Below are 24,271 nucleotides of genomic sequence, written 5' to 3' on the forward strand. Positions count from 1 at the left end.
GCTTTTAAGCTTGGTGTAGCTTAAGGAGGGTGAATGAAAAATAGAGAGAAAATGAAATATTTGAGTTTCTCTCCTTGGCAAAGGGACATTGTCCCATATTGGAGGAAGAAAAAACTTTTGATGGGTATATATACAATTGCTCTTCTTCTAACTCTTAAAGAGTTGAGAAGAAGGCAAGCCTCGCGCTGTTGTCGCCGTCGCTCGCTCGGCTCAGCTTCGGTCAAAGATCGATTGATTGATTAATCTTTTTGGACAAAATTCTTTTCAATTGTTTAATTAATTAACGAAAATTCAATCCGGATTAACCCAGGACCCGCAATGCAACCCGGTCCGGTCCGTTTTCTTTCCCGGATTATTTTAAATACGTTTTTTGTTTTCCCGCAATATTTCTGTTGAAATATTCCCACCTGTTCCAACAGCTATGGCTATTTCTGAAAGGTTGCAACCCTTTTCAGAAACAGTGCCAAATAGTCTATAAATATGCCTTGAATCCGAGAATCTTTACTTACTAAATTTTCTAATTATCTTCTTCTTCTGCACAATATTTTTCAGTGTGTTTTACGATCATTGAGTGGTTCGAAGTTCACCTGCGTTTTTTGTATCAATATACTAGTGAGTTGAATCGCTCTATCCTGGGAGGATAATATTCCAGCACCTCGGGTACTTGAGGGGAATAATTTCCTTAAGGACACACTGTGCATTCAGTGGTCTCGATTTATTCCAATATTATTTTTCAGAATTTATTTCGTCAAACTGGTTCTACTAACTTTCTGTTTCTGTTTCTATTTCAGAAAGTTTAATATTTTTTATTATTTATTACAGCAATACAGATTGAATAACAAAATTTTTAATTGACAATCATATTTGATGAATAGTTCCTTATGACACTTATCACATAAATATTTTTTCAGACAGTTTTAATATACTATAGAAATTCAAATTAGAATAAATATAAGTACTAAATAACACGTAAGTATGTTTTAGTGTAGTTTAGCCACATCATATGGAGTATTAATAAATTGTGTTGGCTTCACACAAATAATAATAATAATAATAATAATAATAATAATAATAATAATAATAATAATAGACGTTAGACGTTATAGTAACTTTTAATTTTTAGTAAAGAAGTTAAAATTTTAATATTATTTACATAATTTTTTAAAATCTTATACTCAACATTCATATGAGATATACGCGTAACACGCATATTCTGAGACTAATATAAACAAAAAGGAATAATAAACAATAGAAGGGTTTTATATACATTTTTCGTTTTACATTATGTCCAAAAGATATAGTCCATTAATTAACCACGGTATACAAATTTACCTAAGAAATAATACATGCTATATATTAGATGCGGATGAAATGGACATCATTAGGACGCTGCCCACAAAGGTGAAATTGATGGATTTCAATGGGAAACAGTTTGATCAGGAGGTTAAAAATGGCTGGAAACCAACGTATTGTACCACGTGTATGTAGTTGGGGCATAGCTGCCATAATAGAACAAATCAACAACCTCAACAGATTCGGCACAACAAGCAAACACATGAATGAAAAGTAAATTAAGGTAAAGAGGTTGGATCTTCAAAATTGGCAGCAACACAGGAGCAAGTTGTGATCCTGCGGGCGTGAGGGCACCAAAAAGAGGACAAGGTGATTCAGCAAGTTGAAGTGAGTAGACAAAATGAAAAAGGGTCCAAATGCAAATTGCAAAGCATAAGATTCCAGAGTCACCAGCTCCAACTATCAATACAAACAATGAGGAAGGATGGCAGGCTGTTAAAAGCAGGTCTGCGGCAAAAAATGCACAACCAAACACTGAGCAATCGATGGATGTAATGAATGGATCAATCAGCTCAAGGGGAATAAGGGGCAACTGAATACAAGGAGCTGTTCAAGTACAGAGATATGTGGTACGAGTAGCAACATGGGAGATAGGGGAAGTGTACCAATCAATTGCAAATAAAGCTTACTATTTGGAATGTGAGAGTTCTTAATAAGAGTTATAAGCATAGGGAGTTAAAGAAGTTCATAAAGGATAATAATATGGAGATGCTTGCAATCCTAGAGCATAAGGTTAAGGAACAATATGCTAGCACAATAATAATAAAAAAATAGCCTCACAGTGGCACTGGTGTAATAACTATAATGCAAATTGGAAAGGAAGAATATGGATCCTTTGGGATCCCGATCAAGTACAGTTCAATGTGCTAGATCTATAGGAGCAATCTATACATGGTGAAACTCTAGTATATTCTCCAAGGTAGCAATTCAGTTTCATAGTTGTTTATGGATTACATAATACTGGAGATAGGAAGAGATTATGGTCTAGCCTAAAAAGTTGGCATCAACAATAACAGAGACCTTGGCGATACATGGGAGATTTCAATGGTGTCCTACATATAGCAGACAGAACAAATGGAAACCCTGTATAGGAGAATGAAACTAGAGACTTTCAAGAGTTCCTTGATGATACAAACATGGATGAGATCGGAGCAGTGGGGAGGAACTACACCTAGACAAATAGTCATGTGTTTAGCATAATTGACAGGGCACTAGAAAATGCAGAACAGATGATCCAGATGACTCAATTAGATATGTTGGTAATGGATCCTTACTTCTCAGATCACTCATCACTGAGTACCCAAACGGAAGAGTTCCCAAAGAAGGCCAAACCATTCAAATTCTTCAATCACATTGCAGATCATGATGACTTCCAAAGCATAGTGTATGAAGGCAATATGAGAAAAACTAAAGAAGGTGAAGAATTCCATCAAAACCTTGCATACCACAGAGTTCCAGGGTACAAATGCAAAGGTTAATAATACTAGACAAAGGTTGAAAGACGTCCAGGAAAAGAAAGAGATAGCAATGCACCTTACAACATCTTTGAAGAAGAAAAAGAGCTGAGAAAGCAGCTGAAAAATGGGGCTCAATTGAGGAATGTATTTAATAACATAAGTCTAGGATTCAATGATTAAAACTTAGAGACTCTAATTCTGCATACTTCTATGCCTCCATGAAGAATAGAGTTAGTCAAAACAACATCTGAAAGCTGATAAGCTCATAAGGAGAAATTATCCAAGCTAAAAAGGACATTGAACATAAAGTTATAGGCTTCTACAAAAAGTTATTGGGATTTTCTGCCTGTGGCTTGCTAGCAATTCAACCGGGGGTGATGAAGGAAGGTAACATCCTAGAAAGGAAGTAACAATTGTAGCTCATTAAACCTGTAACTGCTGCATAAGTTTACAATGCAATATGTAGAATTGATGATAAGAAAGCTCTAGGATGTGATAGGTTTAATTCCCTATTTTTTAAAAGGACATGGCCGACTATTGGGCAAGAAATCACAAATGCAGTTACCAGGTTCTTTGCTGCCGGAGAGATGCACTTGCCAATCAATGTCACCTCAGTCTCTCTGATACCAAAGGTGAAATATCCCTCAAGTGTAAAAGAATTCAGACCTATTTCATGTTGCACAGTACTGTATAATATTATATCTAAGATCCTAACAAATAGACTACATGAGGTTATGGATGCATTGGCCGATAATAGTCAATCAGCTTTTGTTCCAGGGAGAGTTATCACTAACAACATTATACTAAACCATGAGTTAGTGAAAGGCTATGGTAGGAAAGGGGTATCACCTAGATGCATGATCATACTAGACATGCATACGGCTTATGACTCTGTGGAATGGCCTTTTTTAGAGAAAATCTTCACAGTCCTGAATTTCCCTACTGTGTTTGTCAATTGGATCATGAAATATGTTTGCACAGTCTCATACTCTATCTTGATAAATGGCAGCCCAACATAACTATTTAGAGCCAAGAAGGGACTAAGACAAAGGGATCCATATTTGTCACCTTATCTGTTTGTTTTAATCATGGAGTACTTATCAAGGATGCTGAAAACCCTACAAACCAAACCAGACTTCAATCATCACCCTAAATTTGATTAACTGAACATAGTGCAGTTGGGGTTTGCAGATGATCTTCTTTGTTTTGCAGAGGAGATACCATATATGTTTAGATGATGTTTGATTGTTTCAAAAGATTTTCAATGGCCTTGGGTTTGACAACAAATACTCAGAAAAGTTCAATCTATTTTGGTGGTATGAGCCAAACTGTACAACAGGAGATCCTAGATTCATTGGGATTCTCTAGAGGAGAACTCCCTTTTTAAGTATTTTAGGGGTGCCCCTGAGTACAAATAGGATCTTGATCATATAATTCCAACCATTAATTGAGAGAATTCTAGGAAGAATCAACTCTTGGACTTCCAAGTACTTGTTTTACGCAGGCAGACTGTAGCTCATTAAAACTGTGCTATTTTTCATTCAGATTTACTGGTCATAGATCTTTGTACTGCCGAAAAAGATCATTAAGAAGATTGAGACTGTATGTAGAACCTACTTATGGACCGATGAAGTGGAGAACTCAAGGAAGGCCTTACTAGCTTGGGGAAAATGTGTTATCCAAGGAATGCAGGGGGCTTCAATGTATAGGATTTACATACTTGGAACAAGGCAGCCATATGCAGGTTTATGAAACTTATGCAAGAAGAAAGGCAGGTTGTGGGTGCAATGGCTCTATATATACTATGGGAAGATACATCCAATCTGGGATGCTATTCCAACACAAGTATCATAGGTGGTTCTGAAGATTTTTAAGGCTAAAAGCTATATTGAGGAAGTAGGACTAAGCATGAATGAGTTGATTAGTTGGGAACACTTCTCCATTAAGAAGCTTTATCTAAAAATGTGAGGTAGTTTCCAGAAAGTAGCCTGGAAGAAACTGATCTGCAATAATGTAGGAGCTCCCAAATATATCTTTATAATAAATTTGGATATACAGAAGAGACTACTCACTAAGGATAGACTAGCGGGGTGGGGAGGGGGGGGGGGAGGATTACTCAAGATCTTGACTGTTCCTTGTGCAAGGATACTGCCGAGTCAATAGACCATATATTTTTTGGTTGTGCGCTATCTAGCATTGTTTGGACTAAACTGATGACATGGCAAGGTATCAAGAAGAACCTTACACTGATATGATAAATTATTATGGATGGAGACACATATGAATGGGAGAACAGTTGTCGTAGAAATCTATAGAATGACATTCACAGCATGTATATACCATTTATGGCAAGAGAGAAACAAGAGGACCTTTCAGGGGGAGAGCCGACCAGCTGAAGTTCTTGTTAGATTAATCATACATGAAGTAGTATGTAGGGGTACTTTGAGGGCTAAGCTTGTAAGGAAGATCGAGGATCTTAACTTCTATCGGCTAGTTGTTTCTTCTTTTCTGGCAAGAATGTAAATGAGTAGATAGAGGAGGATTGAGACTCGGGGCTGTCCAGTCTTGTTTCAAATTTTGATCTTGTACATATTAGTTCATTGGTAAATAAAATACTTTAATTACCAAAAAAAAAATTGTTTTGTTGGTAACACCAGTCAAGTTTAACTTATATACATTATAAATAGTAATTTTTATATTATTAAATCAATTAAAAAATAACTATAATTAGTTGGCCATAATAAGATAAATTATTTATTATAACACCTTACGCTGATTTTCCTTTGTGTATCTCACGCAATAAATTATACATTATCGGACACTGAATTGCCATATACGTTACGTAAGTCCTACGTCAGCAAATAGGATTAGTAAAAATCTACTACTAAGAAACAAAAGACAACTACCGACCTGTATCCTACGTGCACTATATTACTTACTATTTACTCAAAACAAATCAATCCATAACAGTAAGTAATTAATTTCAAGATCTCAACTTTCGTATTAAAACCCCACTAATTATTAACCTAATCCCAACATAATCTTGGATTTAATTACCTCTCATTCCCCAAAACTCTTCACCTTATTGCACTGTGTATTTGTGTATATATATATTACAGGTATATATATATATATATCCTCTCTTTGTTTGCTAGTGTATTGAAAGATTTCAGTTTCAAGAGGTAAAGGGTATAAAAATAAGATCTTTTTTTTTGTTTTTGTTTTCTTGCTGCTGAATTAATTATTTATTTGCTGATTTTGATTTAACAAAGGAATTTATCTGATACTTTTGTTTTGACTAAATTGTTTGATATTCAATGAATTAGATTCATAAATTTCAGTTTCACTAGGTAATGGGTATTAAAAAGATCGATTCTGTTTTCCATTTTTTGCTTTCTTGCTAATGAATTTTTTAATTATTTGCTAATTTTGATTTAACAAGAATTAGATTCAGATCTGTAATCATTCTTTGTGGGTCTGTTTTACAGTTGCTAGGAAGCTTTGATTTCACTCTAAATCTTCCTGTTATCACTCTGCCTGTTTTTCTGTTTTGTTTTTTGAGTTTGCTTATTTTGAAAGATTGCCTCTTTTTTTCTTTTCTTTTTTTGGTTTCTCAAATTTCTCTCTCTTGTTGGTAACGTTTGGTGTGATGTGGGGTTACATATTTTTTCATGTTCTTTATATATTTTATATGATTTATTTTTTACTATATATACTTGTATTCAGCCTTTTCCCTTCTGCAATTCAGTTTTCACTACCATTTAAGGACTACAAGGTGATTGGAGTTAATTTAGGTGCATTTTTTTTTCTTCTGTATCTTTTCTCTTCTCAATTAGGGAATCAAAATTTTTAGCTTTTCTTTCTGCTTTACAATTTTTTTTTTTTTTTTTTTTTGTGTGTGCGCGTTATTGATTCTCCGGAAAGAGTTTTTCATGTGTTTTGAACATGGGGTTTAATTTGGTATGTAAAATCTGGCTATTTGGATATAAAAAAATTTAAAAGTTTTGATCTTTTTTTTATATGGTTTCTCCCTTTTGAATGCTTGTATAGTAATGACTTCGATTGAATTCAGTTCAGCTTCGGGGAGATTATCTTGAATCTTATATTTTTCATTTATTTGATTGATCTTGGGTACAGAATTAAAGTGATCTGAAAATGGCTTCCAATGGAAACAATCATGTATCAACAAAACCACCACCAGAGCCTTCACCATTGCGAAAGGCAAAATTTTTCCAGGTAATACACATAGCCAATCTTGTGTGGTAATCCAGTAGAGGTTATTTGGTTCATGTAGTAATTATGTAACACAACAAGTGTTTATGCTGTGAATAATAATGTAGGGATTGTTATACGAGTATTGCTAATATATGTATTTTCATTCCACATTCGATCATGCATAAAATAATGCACATGTTCTTGTATCACTTATGCCGGTAGCAATGTGGAGCTTTGATAAGGCCAACTAAACACTGAATTAAGTTATGGCGGTGATTTTTTCGTTATATGACCAACCAAACATTTTATAACTTATGCGGAATTTTATGTTGGAATTGTTTTTGGTAATACTGTAAATCAAATGATCCCTAATGTAGGATTTGCTTGATTGGATCTTAATTAGTTTTACCCTCCGGTTTTCGTTGAACCTCATTTGATTTTGGATATTGGTCAATGTTTCCCTACTAGTTCGGTATTGACATAGTTGATCGAATGATATTGGTTAATATTCTGTACTATTTGTTAACTGCTTGAATCACAGGCTAACATGAGGATTCTGGTGACTGGTGGTGCTGGATTTATTGGCTCTCACCTTGTTGACAAATTGATGGAAAATGAGAAGAATGAGGTATAGACTTTTCGGCTTGGTTTTATCGTGTATCTTTGTAACTACTGCATCCTCATAAATCAGTGACGGAGGGTTAAAATATGAGTACATTTAAATAAACTTTTTTGCATTATGTTCAGGTGGTTGTTGTCGATAATTACTTTACTGGATCAAAGGATAATCTAAAGCAATGGATTGGTCATCCAAGATTTGAGCTAATTCGCCATGGTAAAGCTTCTTTTTGTGATTCTTATTTCATCGATATGTTTGAGCGACTCGTTATTTTCAATAACCAACTTGTTTATATCGTGGTAACGTTTTTTCTGCTTATGCAGATGTTACTGAGCCATTGTTGATTGAAGTTGACCGAATTTATCACCTTGCTTGCCCTGCTTCCCCTATTTTTTACAAGTATAATCCTGTTAAGGTTAGTAATCGACATTATTATTCTTTTTCATAAGTTTCCTTCGTTTATCTGCATTTGTCAAACTAGTCGTTGTGAAGTTAGATTTCCACAATAGTACCATTTACGGTCTCGATCTGTTGGTTTATTTGTAGACAATTAAGACAAATGTACTTGGAACAATGAACATGTTGGGACTTGCCAAGCGAACTGGGGCAAGGTCAGAATCTGCTTCTCTTAATAATGGTTTTTGGTAATGTAGATCTTCATTCTCATAATATCTGTTGTGCAAACAGGATTTTACTCACATCGACTTCTGAGGTTTATGGAGATCCACTCGTGCACCCTCAAGACGAAAGCTATTGGGGCAATGTTAATCCAATTGGTATACTTTTAGCTTTATGATATTACAGTATCAGATTTTTGTTCTAACGCTGAACCATCTTCTGTCTAAAAGGCAAAAAGGCCTTGAATATCTAAGGTCCAGGTGCCTGAAATCATATATAACAATAAAGGGGTTTCTTCTCTATGAGAAACTCATAAGAATATAGTTGAAATGTTGAATGGTGTCATTCTCAGTATTTGCTGGCTGAATATTTTCTCTCTTTTACCAAAAATGATTAGGTTTTTTTTCATTTTTGGCCTGGCGGCCCAAAATAATTACCGGCGGTAGCCCAAATATACAAAACATATACACTGGTTATGTATATGACATGTATATGATATGTATATATGTATATTTTTGTATATTTATACTACATTTACAAGACATATACATTTGCCGGCTATGTTTTTTTGGGCGGCCCAACTGTAGTTATCCCATGATTATTTACCTTTCACTATAAGGATCTGCGCAAGCATTTTGTATGATAACAATTGTATGCAAATTTCAGGAGTTAGAAGTTGTTATGATGAAGGGAAAAGAGTGGCTGAGACTTTGATGTTTGATTATCACAGACAACATGGAATTGGTAAAACAATGTCTTCCTGTGTATGCATAAATCTATTTTACATTTTTTGCTTTGGACTCCAGCTCATGCATTTCTTTCCTTCTCTTTTAACATGATCCGAAAACAGAAATCCGAATTGCTAGAATCTTCAATACTTATGGTCCTCGAATGAATATTGATGATGGTCGTGTTGTCAGCAACTTCATTGCCCAAGCAATTCGGTAATATTCTGAATGTTTCTGTTAATAATTCCCTTCAACTTTGTTGCCTAAAATTAGTTTGATAACAACGAACCAACCTAATTCTTGCACTCTGCAGTGATGAAGCGTTGACTGTCCAGTTGCCAGGAACACAAACACGCAGCTTTTGTTATGTCTCTGACATGGTAAGTGAAAATATTCGAGCCATTAAATTTGAAATCTTTTTTTTTTTCATTTAAATATGAATTCGGTATTCAGAACAGTTGCCTTTTATTTTACCTTCCTTTCTCTCTGAATAGGTTGATGGCCTTATTCGGCTTATGGAGGGAGATAACACTGGACCAATTAACATTGGAAATCCAGGTTCGTTTTTTATTTAACTTATATACACTGACAGTGTAAAGAACGTCTATACTATCAGTATATTTTAACGTCTACACTATCAGTATATTTTAACTTGTAGTAGCAAGTTACGTGCCTTATTTTCCAAATTACTAGTCCCATTTATCATGTATGATTACTTGTAGTTATCTTTTAGGCCCGATAACATAAAATTCTTTTGTAGTGTCAATGTATAGAAGTTCAAGCCGAGGAAACATTAGTGTAGGCCGTCTACATCACACCCTTTGGGGGCGACCTCTCCCTGGATCCTGCGTGAATGCGGGATGCTTTGTGCACCGGGCTGCCTTTTTAGTGTATAGAAGTTAAACTCAAAAATTATACTGCATTGGTCATTATTAATTTGATTCCTTATCCCAGGTGAATTCACGATGATTGAACTCGCGGAGAATGTGAAGGAGGTAATCATTTTATTTTCACTATTTAAAGGGACATGTTAAAAAATTGCACTGTACAACAACAATTACTATGCCTCAATCCCTTACAAATTTGTACTTTGTACTAAGTAGTATTACCATTAGATGGTAATTGACATAAATTTTGTTGTTCTGCGACAGCTCATCAATCCGGAAGTGAAAATTATCACAGTGGAAAACACTCCAGATGATCCTCGGCAGAGAAAACCGGACATCACAAAGGCAAAAGAGTTAATAGGCTGGGAACCAAAGATCAAGTTGCGCGATGGTATTCCTCTGATGGAGGAAGATTTCCGCGGCAGGCTTGGAATTTCAAGAAAGAAGTAAACAGTTTAATACATGGTTGAAAATGATGGAAAATGGGAGTTCAAGAATTACAGATGCTTTGCATCTTTTGCTTCGTTTTATAGAGTTTTCTCAATTTTGTTGTGCTTTTATCTTCTGAATGGAGAATAAACTATCGCCAGTGTGCCTTCTTGCTTTTATTGATTATCATACATGTTTTATCATCTAATATTTTTGTTCCATATAGCTTTTGCTTGGTAAATGGTTGGTTTTCTGTTTCCCCCCAATGATTTCAAAAGAGCAGCCTAGTGCATTAAGCTCCTGTTATGCGTGGGCTCTGGGTAAGGGCCGGATCACAAGGGTCTATAATAGATAGACACTGACTTAAAAATAATGACTGAAAAATAATGCACACAAACATCTATTTTGATACAAGTTTTAGAACATCTATTGCTCCAGATCTAGACTCACATACAAGTTGAGGTGTGATAGTGTCAAGGTTGACAGTACTTGACACTGCTCGTACAAAATCTTATGTACATCACTGGGCGCCACCCCAAGGGCGCGGAGAAAGGACTTATAGCTTGTTTGACCAAGCTCTTAGGAAAATAAAAGTGAAAAAAGGATAGCTCGGTGCACAAAATATTTTGTGTTCATCGGGATCCGGGGAAGGGACGCACCCCAAGGGGTATATGCTGTAGGCAGCTTGCATTGACGCAAGCATCAGTGGCGATTCCACTGCTCGAAACCGTGACCTATAGGTCACACAGAGATAACTTGACAGTTGTTCCAAGGTTCCTCTTTCTCTTAGTAAAGTAAAATGCTTATTCAAATTTAAAAAGGTAATTATTTTGGAAAATTAAAGATGTATGATCAAGCTTCTAGGTGCTTTTGATTAGTAGTAGAAGTTACATTTAAGTTGCGGAGAAAAGGTGGAAAGAAATAACATGCTTCTTCTTAGAAGTAGAAGAAGAAGTTTTAAATATTTGGAAGGACAAAAATGCCACCGGCAAAAATATATGAGTACTAAACTATTCCCACAATATGGACAAAAATACCATGGGCAAAAATATGTGTTTACTTAACTATTCGAACAATATGGACAAAAACTAATCTCATGCATTACTGGCAACACATTTATGACCAAAGTCTCATATACGTGCTTCCTCTCTATTTTGCAGTTTTATCTTTTATGGTTTAGTTAAATGAAAATAATTTTTTTAATTAAAGCCTCTCATAATAAATATTTTAATCATTAAGATGAAAGAGTAACTCGAAAAACTTTGCAAGTTATCCGTCTAAACCTGGTCTTAATTTGCTGGTAAAACTTTTCTTTCCCTTAAAAAAAAAAGTTGAGATGTTGATACTTTGTTTCATAAAACATTTTTTATAATAATCAAAAAAATTCCACATGACAATGGCGGCAGATTTGAAACTCTATGGATGATGAGCTCTAACATTCTCATTTAAAACACCAAACTATTTGTCTATGGCTCGTACTCATAATGTGCATCTAACTCAAACATCACGCATTGCGTACTCATAATGTGTGTAACTCAAACATCACGCATTGCGCTCTTATCACTAGATTAAGCCCAAAAACGTGCAATGTTGCTACTTTGCCTTGGAACATATAAACTGTAAAGATTAAATGGTGTTGGTTAAAACTCCAGGCATCTGAGAACTAGCAGTATCACACAATATATTTATGTAAATGATTATATTCTTCATCAAAAAGAATTAATTATGTAAATGAATATCACTAGATACCTATTGGTCGGTAAAGAATCTTCGTCTTACATTTCAGAGAGGAAGTAAAAAGGCATTAGAAGGACTACAATGAAAAAGAGTTCTAAGCTTCCACAGGACTCTTACTTTTTGGCACCTTCTCTTTTTTAACTTTCTTAGTTGCTGCACCTTTGGTCTCTGCTTCAGTTGCATCTTCTATTCTGGCAAAGATAGGTGTTGGCTGTGCCATTACCTGACCAGCTTTCAGCCCGCCCCATTTGGTATCACTCTGAAACAAGATACACTCGATCACTTCCAAAGATGTTTCGGGGTTTGCTAGAAATTGGAAAAAAAATATAACGAAAGAAAGATCAATGTACCCAGTTAACAGCATTGAATTGGTCCTCAGTGTAGCCAAGTTGTGAATATATCCTCAAGCTTAAGCCTGGCGTTACTGGGGATAGCGCGATTGCTATGATTCTCATTGCTTCCAATATAATCACAAGATCCTAATAAATAATCAATCAGTTCCGTAGTGGAGAAATTTAAGGAAACAAATGAAGAAAATGGGCATGGCTCAGATCTTATCATGATTGTATTCAAGAAAAAATAGATTGTGCTTCGTCTTTTTTAAAATACAATAAGATGAATTCCAAGACCAAAAACACTTGGAAAAGTACCTTTGCTGCAGTTTCAAAGGCTGTCTCCCCTTTCTTGAAAAGAGACCACGGTGCTCGTTCATCAATGTACGAATTTCCAGCATTACCAATCTCCAGCACAGTCTCACAAGCTGCTGATAACTCCAAATTTTCATAGTGCACGCGTGCCTTCTCTACCTATAAATAGAATACATGATATCATCAAACTTAAAGAAAAATTAGGTTTTTTCTTGTCCGCTGTTTTCGTTTTGCTTCAAACTCAAGGAATAGAAGTCCTAAAGAAGTGCATATAATCATCTAGCTTCATAGAAGACTTTGCGAGTTTGCGTTGCAGTTCTAGTTTTAGATTAGATTTAGTGATGTATACCAACTGTTATTGATACCAGCATAGATCACGTCATTTCTCATAGTTCAGACAACTTTTGGGCTAGCCACCATATTTTATAATCTTAAGGAACATCTCTTGAAGATCCTAACTATCTCCTTTAGAACATAATAGTTAAAAAGCAAATTCGCCAAGAGAAGAAAAAGACTACTCAGCGTTGAAAACTTTCACAAACAGATCATGCCAGAGAAACATTTTTGAAGATTTCTCATCTTGTGAAAATAGAGATGTGTTTACCAGTTTTTCCACCGCAGCCTTGAATTTGTTTCCTTCAGCTGCAACATATGAATCAACCGCCAGAGTTGATTGGCAGTTCTTTTTCAGTAGTCCGAGTGTGCGGTTTAGAAGATTACCTGCATTAATAATGCTAGGGTCAGACATAATATCCATGCCTAAGCTCCAAAAAGTGATTTAATCAGAATCAACTGGCAATGCAACATATTCAGAACAAATTAAGTACCAATTGCATTAGCTAAATGTGCATTTATGACGTTGATGAACCGTTCCTCTGAGTAGTCACCGTCATTACCAAATTCTACCTCCCTGAGGAAAAAGTACCTCACCGCATCAGGTCCAAACCTCTGAACCAAGTCTGTTGGTTCAAGTGTATTTCCCAGTGACTTACCCATCTTCATGCCATCCTAAAATTTCAAAAATAGAAGCACAGCTACATGAAATCATGAAATGTAATAGTCTATAAGATTAATTAGCATAACTTGCACGCTTGCCTATATGCTTTTATCTAAGTTACATAGCTTGAAATAGTAAATCATATGAATGCAATTCTTAAGTTTAACCTTTATAGGGACTAAGTTTATTACATTATGGACTAATGTTAATGCAGTCCAGAGAGAAAAATACAAAATTATCTCCACCGGAGGACTTTTGCATTTGAACAGAATTTTATCATTCGCAGAAACATTTTGCTGCATGCTTATCCAAAGTTTCATATGAAAGAAGAGTCAGAACTACATCGCAGCAGATATAATATTGGTACATTAGTAAGAAACTCCTCAAACATATAAGAACTTCATCTACTGTTTCATCTTCTTTTCTAGTGTTTTGCTTTTCCTTATTTATTTTTTTTGGGGAGGGGAGCTTTGGAGCAACGGTAAAGTTGTCTCTGTGTGACTTATAGGTCACGGGTTCGAGCCGTGGAATCAACCACCGATGCTTGCGTCAGAGTAGGCTGCCTACATCATAACCCTTGGGGTGCGACCCTTCCCCGGACCCTGCGTGAACGCAAGATGCTTTGTGCACCGGGCTGCCCTTTCTTTTTTTTGGAGGGGTGGTTGGTAATGAGATGGAATAGGTAATAACAAACTACAACTCAAACAATGTAGAAGAGCCAGATCTTCCAGGATCAAGACAAATAAAGAGTAAAATTTTCAAAAACATGCATACCTTGGTCAAGAATCCATGGCCAAAAACCATCTTAGGGAGGCCAATACCTGCTGACATTAACATCGCTGGCCAATAAACAGCATGAAATCGCAATATATCCTGTCAAAATTGTTACGAAGACACATTGATTAGACGAAATTCAGCTAAAGAAAAGGAAAATATGCATACTAGTACTACTTTTTCATCAATAAGAGGATTTTGAGAAAGTTTTCTAGCAACAAAAGTACAGGAATTATACAAACTTTCTTTTTTAATTCAAATGCAAAGGAACTTTAGCTTGCCAAAATTGCTAAGTAATGATAACAAGATACTTTTAGGTCTAACCAAAGAAGCATCCAAAATGAGAACTTAGAACGTAATACAGAAAAGATATTAATATCACACATCTGAGTTTCTTCACGGTTAACCGAGGAACAACAACTAACATCAAAGATCGAGAAGATACAAATTGGCGTACACCAAAAATAATTGCACAACTCCACTTAATACTTAGGCTCGGAGTTGAAACTTGAAATAGCATTAGAACGTAATTTATATGTTCAACTATGTGCTTAGTTTCCCCCTTTAGTATGAGTAATCTCCTTATCTGTAAAGCAGATTAGTTTTCCGTCACAATTTACCAAGGAAGTTGATGGAAACCCCCCCCCCCCCCCCCCACACACACACACACACAACAAACAGAACACAAATTAAGGGTTAGCTCATCCGAATTTAAATGTGACTAAAAGCATGGCATACCTTGCCAATTAAGTGTAGCGAGGCAGGCCATCCAGATGAAATTGCAGTTTCTAAACTAGCTAGCTCGTTATCCTCCAAAAGTGCAGATACATAACTGTTTGACCCAGAAAATGGAAAACAGAGAAGAGCGTGACGAGGGAGATTAAGATAAGACAGCGCAAGAATGAAACATCATTACCAGGATACGTAACAATGAGAGCCACTTGCTACTATGTTCATAAAACAGTTCAATTACTGAAACATGTTGACTAGAGGTGCTTCTGACTTCGCGCTAAGCACTCAGGAGTTAAGGAAAAGATGCTAACACTATTGAATAACATATTGAACTGAATCCAAACAAAGACAGAAAATATCAAAAGGTCAAAACATCTAAATTTGTTCCAAGTGCTAGAGAAATAGATGACTTACCCCAATAAAGCATCAAACCACACATATATAGTCTGCTTAGGATCATTAGGAACCGCGATACCCCAATCTACTGATGCTCGAGAAATAGAGAAATCTTTCAGGCCACTTTTAATCCAACCTTGGACCTTTAAATAGCCTATGTCAGTATTATTTCGTATCAATTTGAAACGAAGTAAACATGTCATTTGAATTAAACAGGAATGACCAGAGTGTGAATTGAAACAGTAAATAAGACTAGTATATCAGAAAGCAGTCCCATTTAGCAAATGACAATAGAGCACGTGTCTATATTTCTAAGCATTATATTTAGCATCGAGGGATGCTACATAACATGCCTACAGATTTCTTACAGCTGAAATGAAATTTTTTTCAGGATGAATATCTTTTGGTTTATTTAATAATAAAATTCATATCTTTTTTTTTGTGATTAAAGAAATAATATGATTCATCTCTAACGAACCTAATTTAACTGAACTAATGTCAGATCAATGAAAATTGTGAATTTTCACCTCTAGGTAAATTGATTGATGCTTTGGACAGGAAGGCACAGCTAACTATATTCGGCTAGTGACCATATCATTTATGAGAAGTGAGAGCAAATTCCAGGAATGAGATATTCTCCGAACATAGATAATGTTTACGTATTTCGCCGAAGTCAATCTGATATGAATCTCTTCTAGCTTCCTCCAGGTGATATTACGAACCAATAAGGTACAGATCGTAAAATTCTAAACCAAATATATATTTCTGATCAGCTTACCTCATTTAGACGATAAGATGGCTGCACGAAACCAGGGTTTTGCCTTAAAATTTCTTCCAACTGTTGTTGATACTTTGACAAAGCAAAGAAGTAATTATCTTCTTTTCTTCTCACACATGGCTTTAAGTGTGTAGGACAACAATTATTATCCAGCAAATCCTTCTCGTCCTGCAACTCTTCCAATGTTACAAATGGACTGCCCAATAATAAACAAACTAGATTTAGCCATGCATAAATGCCATAGCGCATGTGCTTAGTTGGATATTCAATAAATTGAGTTGTTTGAGTTATAGGACATTTTTATTATGCCATGCATCCTTTTATCTTATCTCAACTATACACAAACATTGGACTATCTATATACTATTAAATAAGAGGCAGCGTTGCAATCAATCACCATGAAATTGCTAGAAAAAGTAAAAGATGGAAAATGATTCTATTTTATATTATAATCCAAAACTTTATTGTTAAAAGGCACTGACGCAGTTCCGGAAAGAGATGACATTTGTGAGGCTCAGGGACTGCAGCACATTAAGCCAAGCCTCAATGCACAGTGGAATAGGGCTCAAAGTCACATGGAAGTCATTCAAAACCGCGTAGTCAGGGTTACTATCTTCCACCATGAATGAAAATTCATATGAAAGAACAAATGATTCAAAGGCCTCGTGCCTAGAATGACTACTGAGACATGGGAAAATGTTGTAAAATTTTATGATCCTGTATAGTAGATTATGTGGACAAGCACATCATATGAAGGGAAGGGACAAGATTTAATCAAAACGAATAACAATTGAGTCCCCACCTTGTACTCCTCACAATTGACACAATAAAGTCCCTCATAATCAGCCCTGTATATGTCGCCATTGGCAAGAACCCGAGAGTAAAATTCCTTCACAACAGCTTCATGTTTTGGATCAGTTGTTCTGATAAACTTGTCATAACTTATGTCAAACTGCAGTAACAATTAAATAAATATAAAGCATTGTTCTGCCTACCTACCCAATCAAAAAACAGCGTTCCTGATAATATCCTTAAGAGCAAAAATTAGATGAATAAGCACTACTTGAAGAATATACATCTTTCCATAGAGCTTTATAAGCTTGTGATACAATATCGCAGTGTTCACTTGGGCTGGAACCATTAGCTGCAGCTGCAGTAGCAATCTTCTCTCCGTGTTCATCTGTGCCTGTGATGAATATAACTTTCTTCTCAAGTAGCCTCTGCAAGAAAAGGAACTCTGTAACCATCAGCCTATAAAAACTGCACACTAGGAAATACTTAGAGGAGGCTCATATTTTTATTATTATGTTTAAAAGCTAAAACCATATCATGTGGCAATCTATTAATGGAGGCACCTTTTCTTCAAATTTTCTATACTTTGGCCTCCTGCACCCGCTCCGGGGTGGGAGACGGAGGTGTGCTATATAGTTTTTTCCTTCTTCTTTCTAAGTGATGTCTTTTTCCGTCGTGTCTAGATTTCATACTAGGACTACAAACACTAAAATCTGCTACTACACATAAAGCCTAGACTAGTTTGGGGTCGACACATGAATCCACTCCATTTGCTCATTACATACTACGATTACCAATCCACAATAAGTAAATTTGATCTCAGAAGTTAAAGGGGACTTAGTTCGGGGTCTGACACATTTGATTATTTTACAGACTCGGGAATCACATCATAACCACAAGGAAGTTTTATACAAAAGTGAAAAAGGAGGCTCCAATTACCATCTATGTCTATCAAACTAATTAGCGAAAGAGTTCATTCCTCTCAAATTCATATTATAATTGGCCACCAAAAACATTAGAGATGGCTAAGCTCATCTATGTCACTGTCCCCATACTAATTGTGATAAGATAACACTATAAAAGAGGCTATAATGCTACTGACAATTTTTAAAACTAGAGATTCTCTAAATCTCACACTTCCCCCTGCAGTGGCATACAAGCCTATAACCAACCTAAAAACAACTCCATAAAATTACACATTAAAATATTGCACAAGATTTAAACATAAAGGTCAAATCTTTGAGACCTATAATTACAATTTTAAAAAGGGTATAACCTGAAAACGGGCAATGGCATCAGCAGCAATGGTGGTATAAGCACTGCCCATATGAGGAGGGGCATTAACGTAATAAAGTGGAGTTGTGAGTACAAATGCATCACTCCCATTTGTAAAAAGACTATCTTTACCACTGTTACTACTGCTGCTGCTGCAAGTGCAGTAAAGTGCAGTTCTTGAAGAAGAAGGAGATGAAAACAAAGTTTTACCAAAGTTAATTCGACTCTTGAAATAGGACTTTCTTATATTTAAAGAATTGCGCAAAGGGGTTGAAGATAAGAAATGTAGACTGTTATGAATGGAGTGTTGAACTCTGCACGCCATTTTTTTTTAGTTAAATTGAATGACTGCGTGGAGTATACTGGATATCAGGTATTTTGATATTGAGTTCAATAAGGTATAGGGGATGAAATTAGACTGTTTTTTACAGCTTTCATTTGGGGTATGCTTAAGTTTTTCTGAAAGGTGGAGAGTAATGAGATGAGGCAACTAAGGTTTAAGACTAGGGATGGACTCGACCACTTCCGCACCTTCAATCCTCAACATTAAGGGGAGAAAAAAATATTATTATAAGTTACATTTGATATTATTTCATTAAATTTTGTTTTACATAAATTTGTAATTTTAAGTTTTAAAGTTTGTTTAACAATCTACTTTAAACTTTTTTTTAGAGAGAATTACATATAATTACAGTCCACACCCATATGTTAGGTTATTTGACAAATCTACTAAGATTTTAAGACATAAGTCATTTGAAAAAACTTTACTCACGGTAAGCATTGCATTTTGAAGCTTACATATGTTTGGTATTAAAAGAAAATATTTTTCAAAAAATATTTTACAATTTTGTCATATTTGGTTGACTTAAATATTTTGGAAAATATTTTTCTCATGAACTTATTTTCTTCCAATTGAAGTAAAATATTTTTTGTATGGGAAACATTTTACAAAACTCTTTTTTAACCTTCCCTACCTTATTTCTCATCCCCACCAACCCAACTCAACCCCACCAACCCATCCACCCCAACCCCCGCCCTAAATAGAATATTATTAATGATATTTTCTTTTGATGTTATAGATAGAATTTTTTTTTTTATTTCAACAAATGAGTATTTTTCTTTTCATGATATAAAAAAGTATTTTTTATTTTAACAAAAAGTACTTTTTCGTGATGCAAATAAAGTATTTTCTTTCATTTCAACAAAATGATATAGTAAAAAGTATTTTCTTTCATTTCAACAAAAAAAAATCATGATATAGAAAAAATATTTTCTTTCATTTCAGCAAAAAAAGTATCTTCTTTTCATGTAGAAAAAGTATTTTCTTTCCTTTCAACAAAATGAGTATTTTCATGATGTAGAAAAAATATTTCCTTTCATTTCAACAAAATAAGTATTTTAATTTCATGACGCAGAAGGAGTACTTTTTTTAAACTAAAAAAGAGTATTTTCTTTTTTGTTATGGAGCACAAATTTCAACGTTATTTTTGCGTAAAATGTAATGCAGCACATTAGTTCCTTTAGGTTTGTGTGAATTCATAGAAGAAGAATTAAATTTTTAAAGAAAAATATAGTTCTGAAAATGTTGGGTATCTAGAGGTGGGGAGAGCACAGGAAACATGAAAACTTGAGGGAAGGGGTGAGTGAGGAGAGTAGCATAAAAAAATATTTTCCTAAAAAATATTTCTACTCTCTAACCAAACACTAAAAAATATTTTCCGGAAAAAACATTTCACTCACCAACCAAACAAGGGAAAATAAGTCATGAAACCACTCATTTTATATTTTTCACCAACCAAAAAAGGAAAAATAAGTCATAAAACCACTCATTTTTCATGAAAACATTTTTCATGGAAAGCATTTTCCTCCGTACCAAACACACCCTTAATACTCGTATACTATAAAAATTCTCTACACTCTTATTCCATCATATAGTAATTAATATTTGGATGAAGTTTCCCTTATCCTAATTTCCATTCGCTCATTCTAGACCAAAATCCTATATATTCTTCTTTTGTGGCAGATTAAATAAATATTTTTGTTTTTCCGAAGTAAAGAGTAATAGTAGTTGGTTGACTTCATTGTCCTAAAGAAAATAAAGATGCATTTGGTAGGTTATTTTCATAACTTAATGATCGTCCAACGAATTAACTCTCAACTTTTTTTTTTATTAAAAGCCAATAAATCCTCCATCTGACTTTTTGAAGTCCTAGCTTCCAAAATCCGTATGCATAAGAAGGTTCATTGAAATCCACTTCCCTTGGTAAAGCTTATCGAAAGTCCTGAACTATTTTTAAAATTATGTGTAATTTATACATGTGATGTAGGGATTAAACATTGGGATTATTACACAAATAGTGTGTGAGATTCAATGTTTATTTTTTTTAATCGGTATACATAGATTATATACAATTATATTTATATTATATATAAATTATACATGTAATTTAATTTAAGATATAAGGTGGGTGTTTATTTGGGTTAACTCTTCTTAAATATTTACCTTTTTTTCTTACTTTTATCATAGTGTATATTTACATATTTGTACAAAAATTATTCTTGGAGTAACGCTTAACTTGCAGGGTAAAAAATCGTTCAAATTTGATGACAATTACATCTTGCAATATTAATTCACATGTGTTTTCTTGACTACAGATTTAACTTGAGATCAAGTTAAAAAAAATCTGAAAAGTCTTGTATATGCTCTTCATATTGTACACAAAACTAGCAAATATCCTATTAGATGAGGTGCTGTATTTTCTATACTACTTTGATGCTAATATATTTTTTCTTTCTTTAGCAGAATAATAATCCTATTATCTATGATGCTACAACTGGTTTAGAAACATATATGCAAGATATAGCGGGACATCAACTTATAGTGATTCTACTCCAAGTATGAGTTAAACATCAAAATTCTGCTCACAATCTTTAGATCTCTACTACAATCAAATGTTTAATATTTAGATGACAGTTATGCGTTATGATAGAATTATAAAATCAGGCTGTATATTGCAACACAACGAATTGAAAACTATTTTTTTCTTAGGCATATCTTGATGAATTGTATTCGATACTAGTGGAAGTGTGGGACTAAATCATCGTTGGTGTAGTTGTCAATTATGGAGCTAAGTTGCAACTCTTATTTCTATTATGGGCCGTAGAATTAGAAGTTTAGATTGACATAAGTGTCATGCTAATGAATAGTTGTTAAAATATTTTTTTATTTCGCATTATTATTAAATGCTACTAAATATTTTTCATGTACTTACACTATTTGACACTAAGTAATTATAAAATATTTTATTTGTATTTGTACGTTAATGTTAAGTAAGGCATTTCAAAGGCAAAAAGTTCCATGGAATTTACATGGCATTATGGTCTATCAACATTGTTTACCCGAAAAACGGATAAAGTTGAATTTGTACGTAGTTCTAAGAATATATGGTATAACTTGATACAAATAGCAGGGATAAATAGAAATATCAAATATGGATTGCAAATAATGCAAAATAAACAAGGTTGGAAAGAAGATGATTTTTAGGACTAAGCACAGTGAATCAATTAATGAAGCTTAAAAGAATAATCCTTGAATATAGGAGAATATGGTGCTTGAATTATAATGTAAGCAAGAAATGCCCCCTACAGAAATGTAGCCATCCTCTTTATAGTGGGGGATTCTACTTTAGATATAATTAAAAATATATAGTGGAGAACCCATGATATATCAGTTTTTCCCTAATTTCCGCCGAGATTCTCTCCCTTAGTGTATTTGCAACGGCTCTTGTCTGTGAGCTCGAACTCGATCGGCCTCGGTGCTGGTCGGTATTGCTTCTAGGACTCGATATGGACTCGGGATCAGGTGATGATTCGGACTCGGTTGGCCTCTGCCCCTTAAGCTCGAAATCATCTCATCATAGTTCGATTCGGACACGAGCTCGATAATAACTTCGAACTCGGTGTTTGACCTATACCCAAAATTTGAAGCATGTTTGTACCATCTTCGGAACCCATCTCGATATTACGAAGTCTTTCTTCGATCCATTATGTTTCGACCTCGATCAATCGTACGAAGGCCGAAATCTATTTCGACCGTATACAGATATTCCCCTCGTTTCTCGGGAAGGATGTGGTGAGAGACGATATGATTTCTCAATGGCTCGATTGGATTATAAGTTGACGTTCACATTGGGCTCGATAATGACACACGTGATAGCTGTCCCGTCGATTTAGTTTTTCAAGGCATTTAATGCATGTCAAATGATGGTCGGCCACCGCCATTGCTTTAATCTATAAATAGCCCTTCCTTTTACCATTTACCACTTTTACATCTTCAATATTCCAAATTTTCCAAGTTCTTTTTCATATCCTCTGAGTTTATTCGCAAATCTGTGATTCCTCTTTGCAAAAGCCCTTCTTCAAAATTACCAAATCTTTGCCACTTTCTTCTATTCTCGACCTTTAAATTCGAAAATGGCGAAAACATCACAAACCATTCCTCAGAAAGAGAAAGCTTTATTTTCACAGTCTGCCGCCGACAAAATACCGGTAGAGCCACGGCCTGAGGAGTGCGTTCCTGGGGCGTGTGTTCTTACCTCTGATTTTAAGGTTGATAAAGGCTCATTGGTTCCCGGGCGATGTAAGCCAGTATCGAGGTACATGTGTTTGATAAAAATAACTAAAGAAAGATTACAATTGGGAGAACAAAGAAATAATAATCCCTTATTCCGACGAAGATATCACCACTTGCGTGAAAGGGTTTTTAAGTGCGTATACTTACCCTTTCATGTTAGGTCCCCTCGACTCTGTTATTATTGATTTCTATCGTCAATACCAAATAACCCTAGGCCAGGTCCATCCTTCTTTTTGGCGGATCGTTATTTTGATTCGATAATTTGTGAACAAAATCGAGGGGATGTCGTTCACCCTCTACCATCTCATCTGATTGTACCGTCCTTGCCTTTTTTGAGGAGGGTTAATAAAACTTCAGCGTCGGGGCTACCAAGGCTCTGTTCTCGAGCATTGACGAGGACATGGATCGAGGCTGAATGGGCAGGTTTGTTCGAGTAAGGACTTCGGACCTGATTCCGACTGAAAAGATGCCTTTTTCCTGAGGAGTAGAATATGAAACGTAAGTGTAATTCTGTTGTTGCTTCCTTCTATTTTTCCCTTTCATTTCTTTTCTCACTAATATTCCTCTTTTTGCGATGCAACGGTTCCTTGGATGCCCGGAGCAGTTCCCGATCTCAAGAACTGAGTACGAGCTCTGGCTTCGACCTCAACATACGCCGAGCGCTCATGGCGTGATTAGTCAAAGGGCCGATGGGAGGCCAAAAATTATGGTAAGCCCCTTTCTCGTACTTTTGGTAGTTCGAACGAGATGTTTTCCATATACTTTAATAAATTTTTTCATATGTAGGTGTGGGCAAAGATGCGGATTTGAGGCCTTCATCCGTCGAGGAAGAGGCTTTGGCCTCTGTCCTAAAGCCGGTGAAAGATAATAAGAGGAAAAGAGCCTCCGTTCCCGAAGATCCAAAACTGAAGAAGAGGAAGGCTCGTAAGCCGAACAAGAATACCATTCCTTTGACCGTAGAATCAGTTCTGCATCTAAGGGATGAAGACAAAGAAGAAGAAGAAGAAGAAGAAGAAGAAGAAGAAGAAGAAGAAGAAGAAGAAGAAGAAGAAGAAGAAGAAGAAGAAAATGATGGGTCCGCGCAGGCGGCCCGAACGAAGAAGACCACCGACTGGATCGATGGTGGTTCATAAGGCTCCGCCTCAAATTGAGGATACATCGGAGAAAGATTCGGGTGGATTCCCCGAGTTGTTAGAGATCGAAG

The 24,271-nt window shown here is 35.3% G+C and overlaps 2 protein-coding genes across 9 annotated transcripts; one reads left to right on the plus strand and one right to left on the minus strand.

The window, feature by feature from the left end:
• Positions 1-5,719: 5,719 nt before the first annotated feature.
• LOC104107203 (UDP-glucuronic acid decarboxylase 6-like) lies at positions 5,720-10,514 on the plus strand. Of its 8 annotated transcripts, none has more exons than XM_070202057.1 (13): positions 5,720-5,779; positions 6,948-7,046; positions 7,567-7,653; positions 7,773-7,860; positions 7,968-8,059; positions 8,191-8,255; positions 8,332-8,420; positions 8,929-9,006; positions 9,113-9,206; positions 9,304-9,370; positions 9,485-9,548; positions 9,945-9,985; positions 10,142-10,514. In XM_070202057.1, the coding sequence occupies exons 2-13, from the start codon at positions 6,966-6,968 to the stop codon at positions 10,325-10,327; spliced, it is 1,032 nt and encodes a 343-aa protein (XP_070058158.1). In that variant the 5' UTR covers positions 5,720-5,779; positions 6,948-6,965; the 3' UTR covers positions 10,328-10,514. The 8 variants fall into 8 exon arrangements, with proteins under 8 accessions (XP_070058158.1, XP_009614236.1, XP_009614235.1 ...); XM_009615941.4 differs by having other exon boundaries at positions 5,769-5,929; XM_009615940.4 differs by lacking the exon at positions 5,720-5,779 and adding an exon at positions 5,851-5,992.
• A 1,447-nt stretch (positions 10,515-11,961) lies between these two features.
• Positions 11,962-18,879, minus strand: LOC104107202 (methionine--tRNA ligase, chloroplastic/mitochondrial). Its single transcript, XM_033658922.2, has 12 exons — positions 18,436-18,879; positions 17,444-17,587; positions 17,170-17,319; positions 16,368-16,535; positions 15,608-15,732; positions 15,200-15,293; positions 14,462-14,560; positions 13,518-13,698; positions 13,295-13,410; positions 12,694-12,849; positions 12,394-12,522; positions 11,962-12,302 (listed from the first exon to the last, which is right to left on the minus strand). The coding sequence occupies exons 1-12, from the start codon at positions 18,757-18,759 to the stop codon at positions 12,138-12,140; spliced, it is 1,851 nt and encodes a 616-aa protein (XP_033514813.1). The 5' UTR covers positions 18,760-18,879; the 3' UTR covers positions 11,962-12,137.
• Between the last annotated feature and the right edge of the window lie 5,392 nt (positions 18,880-24,271).

Source organism: Nicotiana tomentosiformis, chromosome 5 (assembly GCF_000390325.3).
Source record: "Nicotiana tomentosiformis chromosome 5, ASM39032v3, whole genome shotgun sequence".
Lineage (NCBI taxonomy): Eukaryota > Viridiplantae > Streptophyta > Magnoliopsida > Solanales > Solanaceae > Nicotiana > Nicotiana tomentosiformis.

Bases quoted from the DNA above. Each gene is read 5' to 3' on its own strand.
- LOC104107202 (XM_033658922.2), bottom strand. From the start codon at position 18,759: ATGGCGTGCAGAGTTCAACACTCCATTCATAACAGTCTACATTTCTTA. The intron at 15,294-15,607 runs GTAAGTCATCTA...TGGGTCAAACAG, and splicing joins TGGTTTGATGCTTTATTGGG to TTATGTATCTGCACTTTTGG. The intron at 14,561-15,199 runs GTATGCCATGCT...CAATTTTGACAG, and splicing joins CGCTACACTTAATTGGCAAG to GATATATTGCGATTTCATGC.
- LOC104107203 (XM_070202057.1), top strand. From the start codon at position 6,966: ATGGCTTCCAATGGAAACAATCATGTATCAACAAAACCACCACCAGAG. The intron at 9,007-9,112 runs GTAAAACAATGT...ATCCGAAAACAG, and splicing joins TCACAGACAACATGGAATTG to AAATCCGAATTGCTAGAATC. The intron at 9,549-9,944 runs GTTCGTTTTTTA...TCCTTATCCCAG, and splicing joins AATTAACATTGGAAATCCAG to GTGAATTCACGATGATTGAA.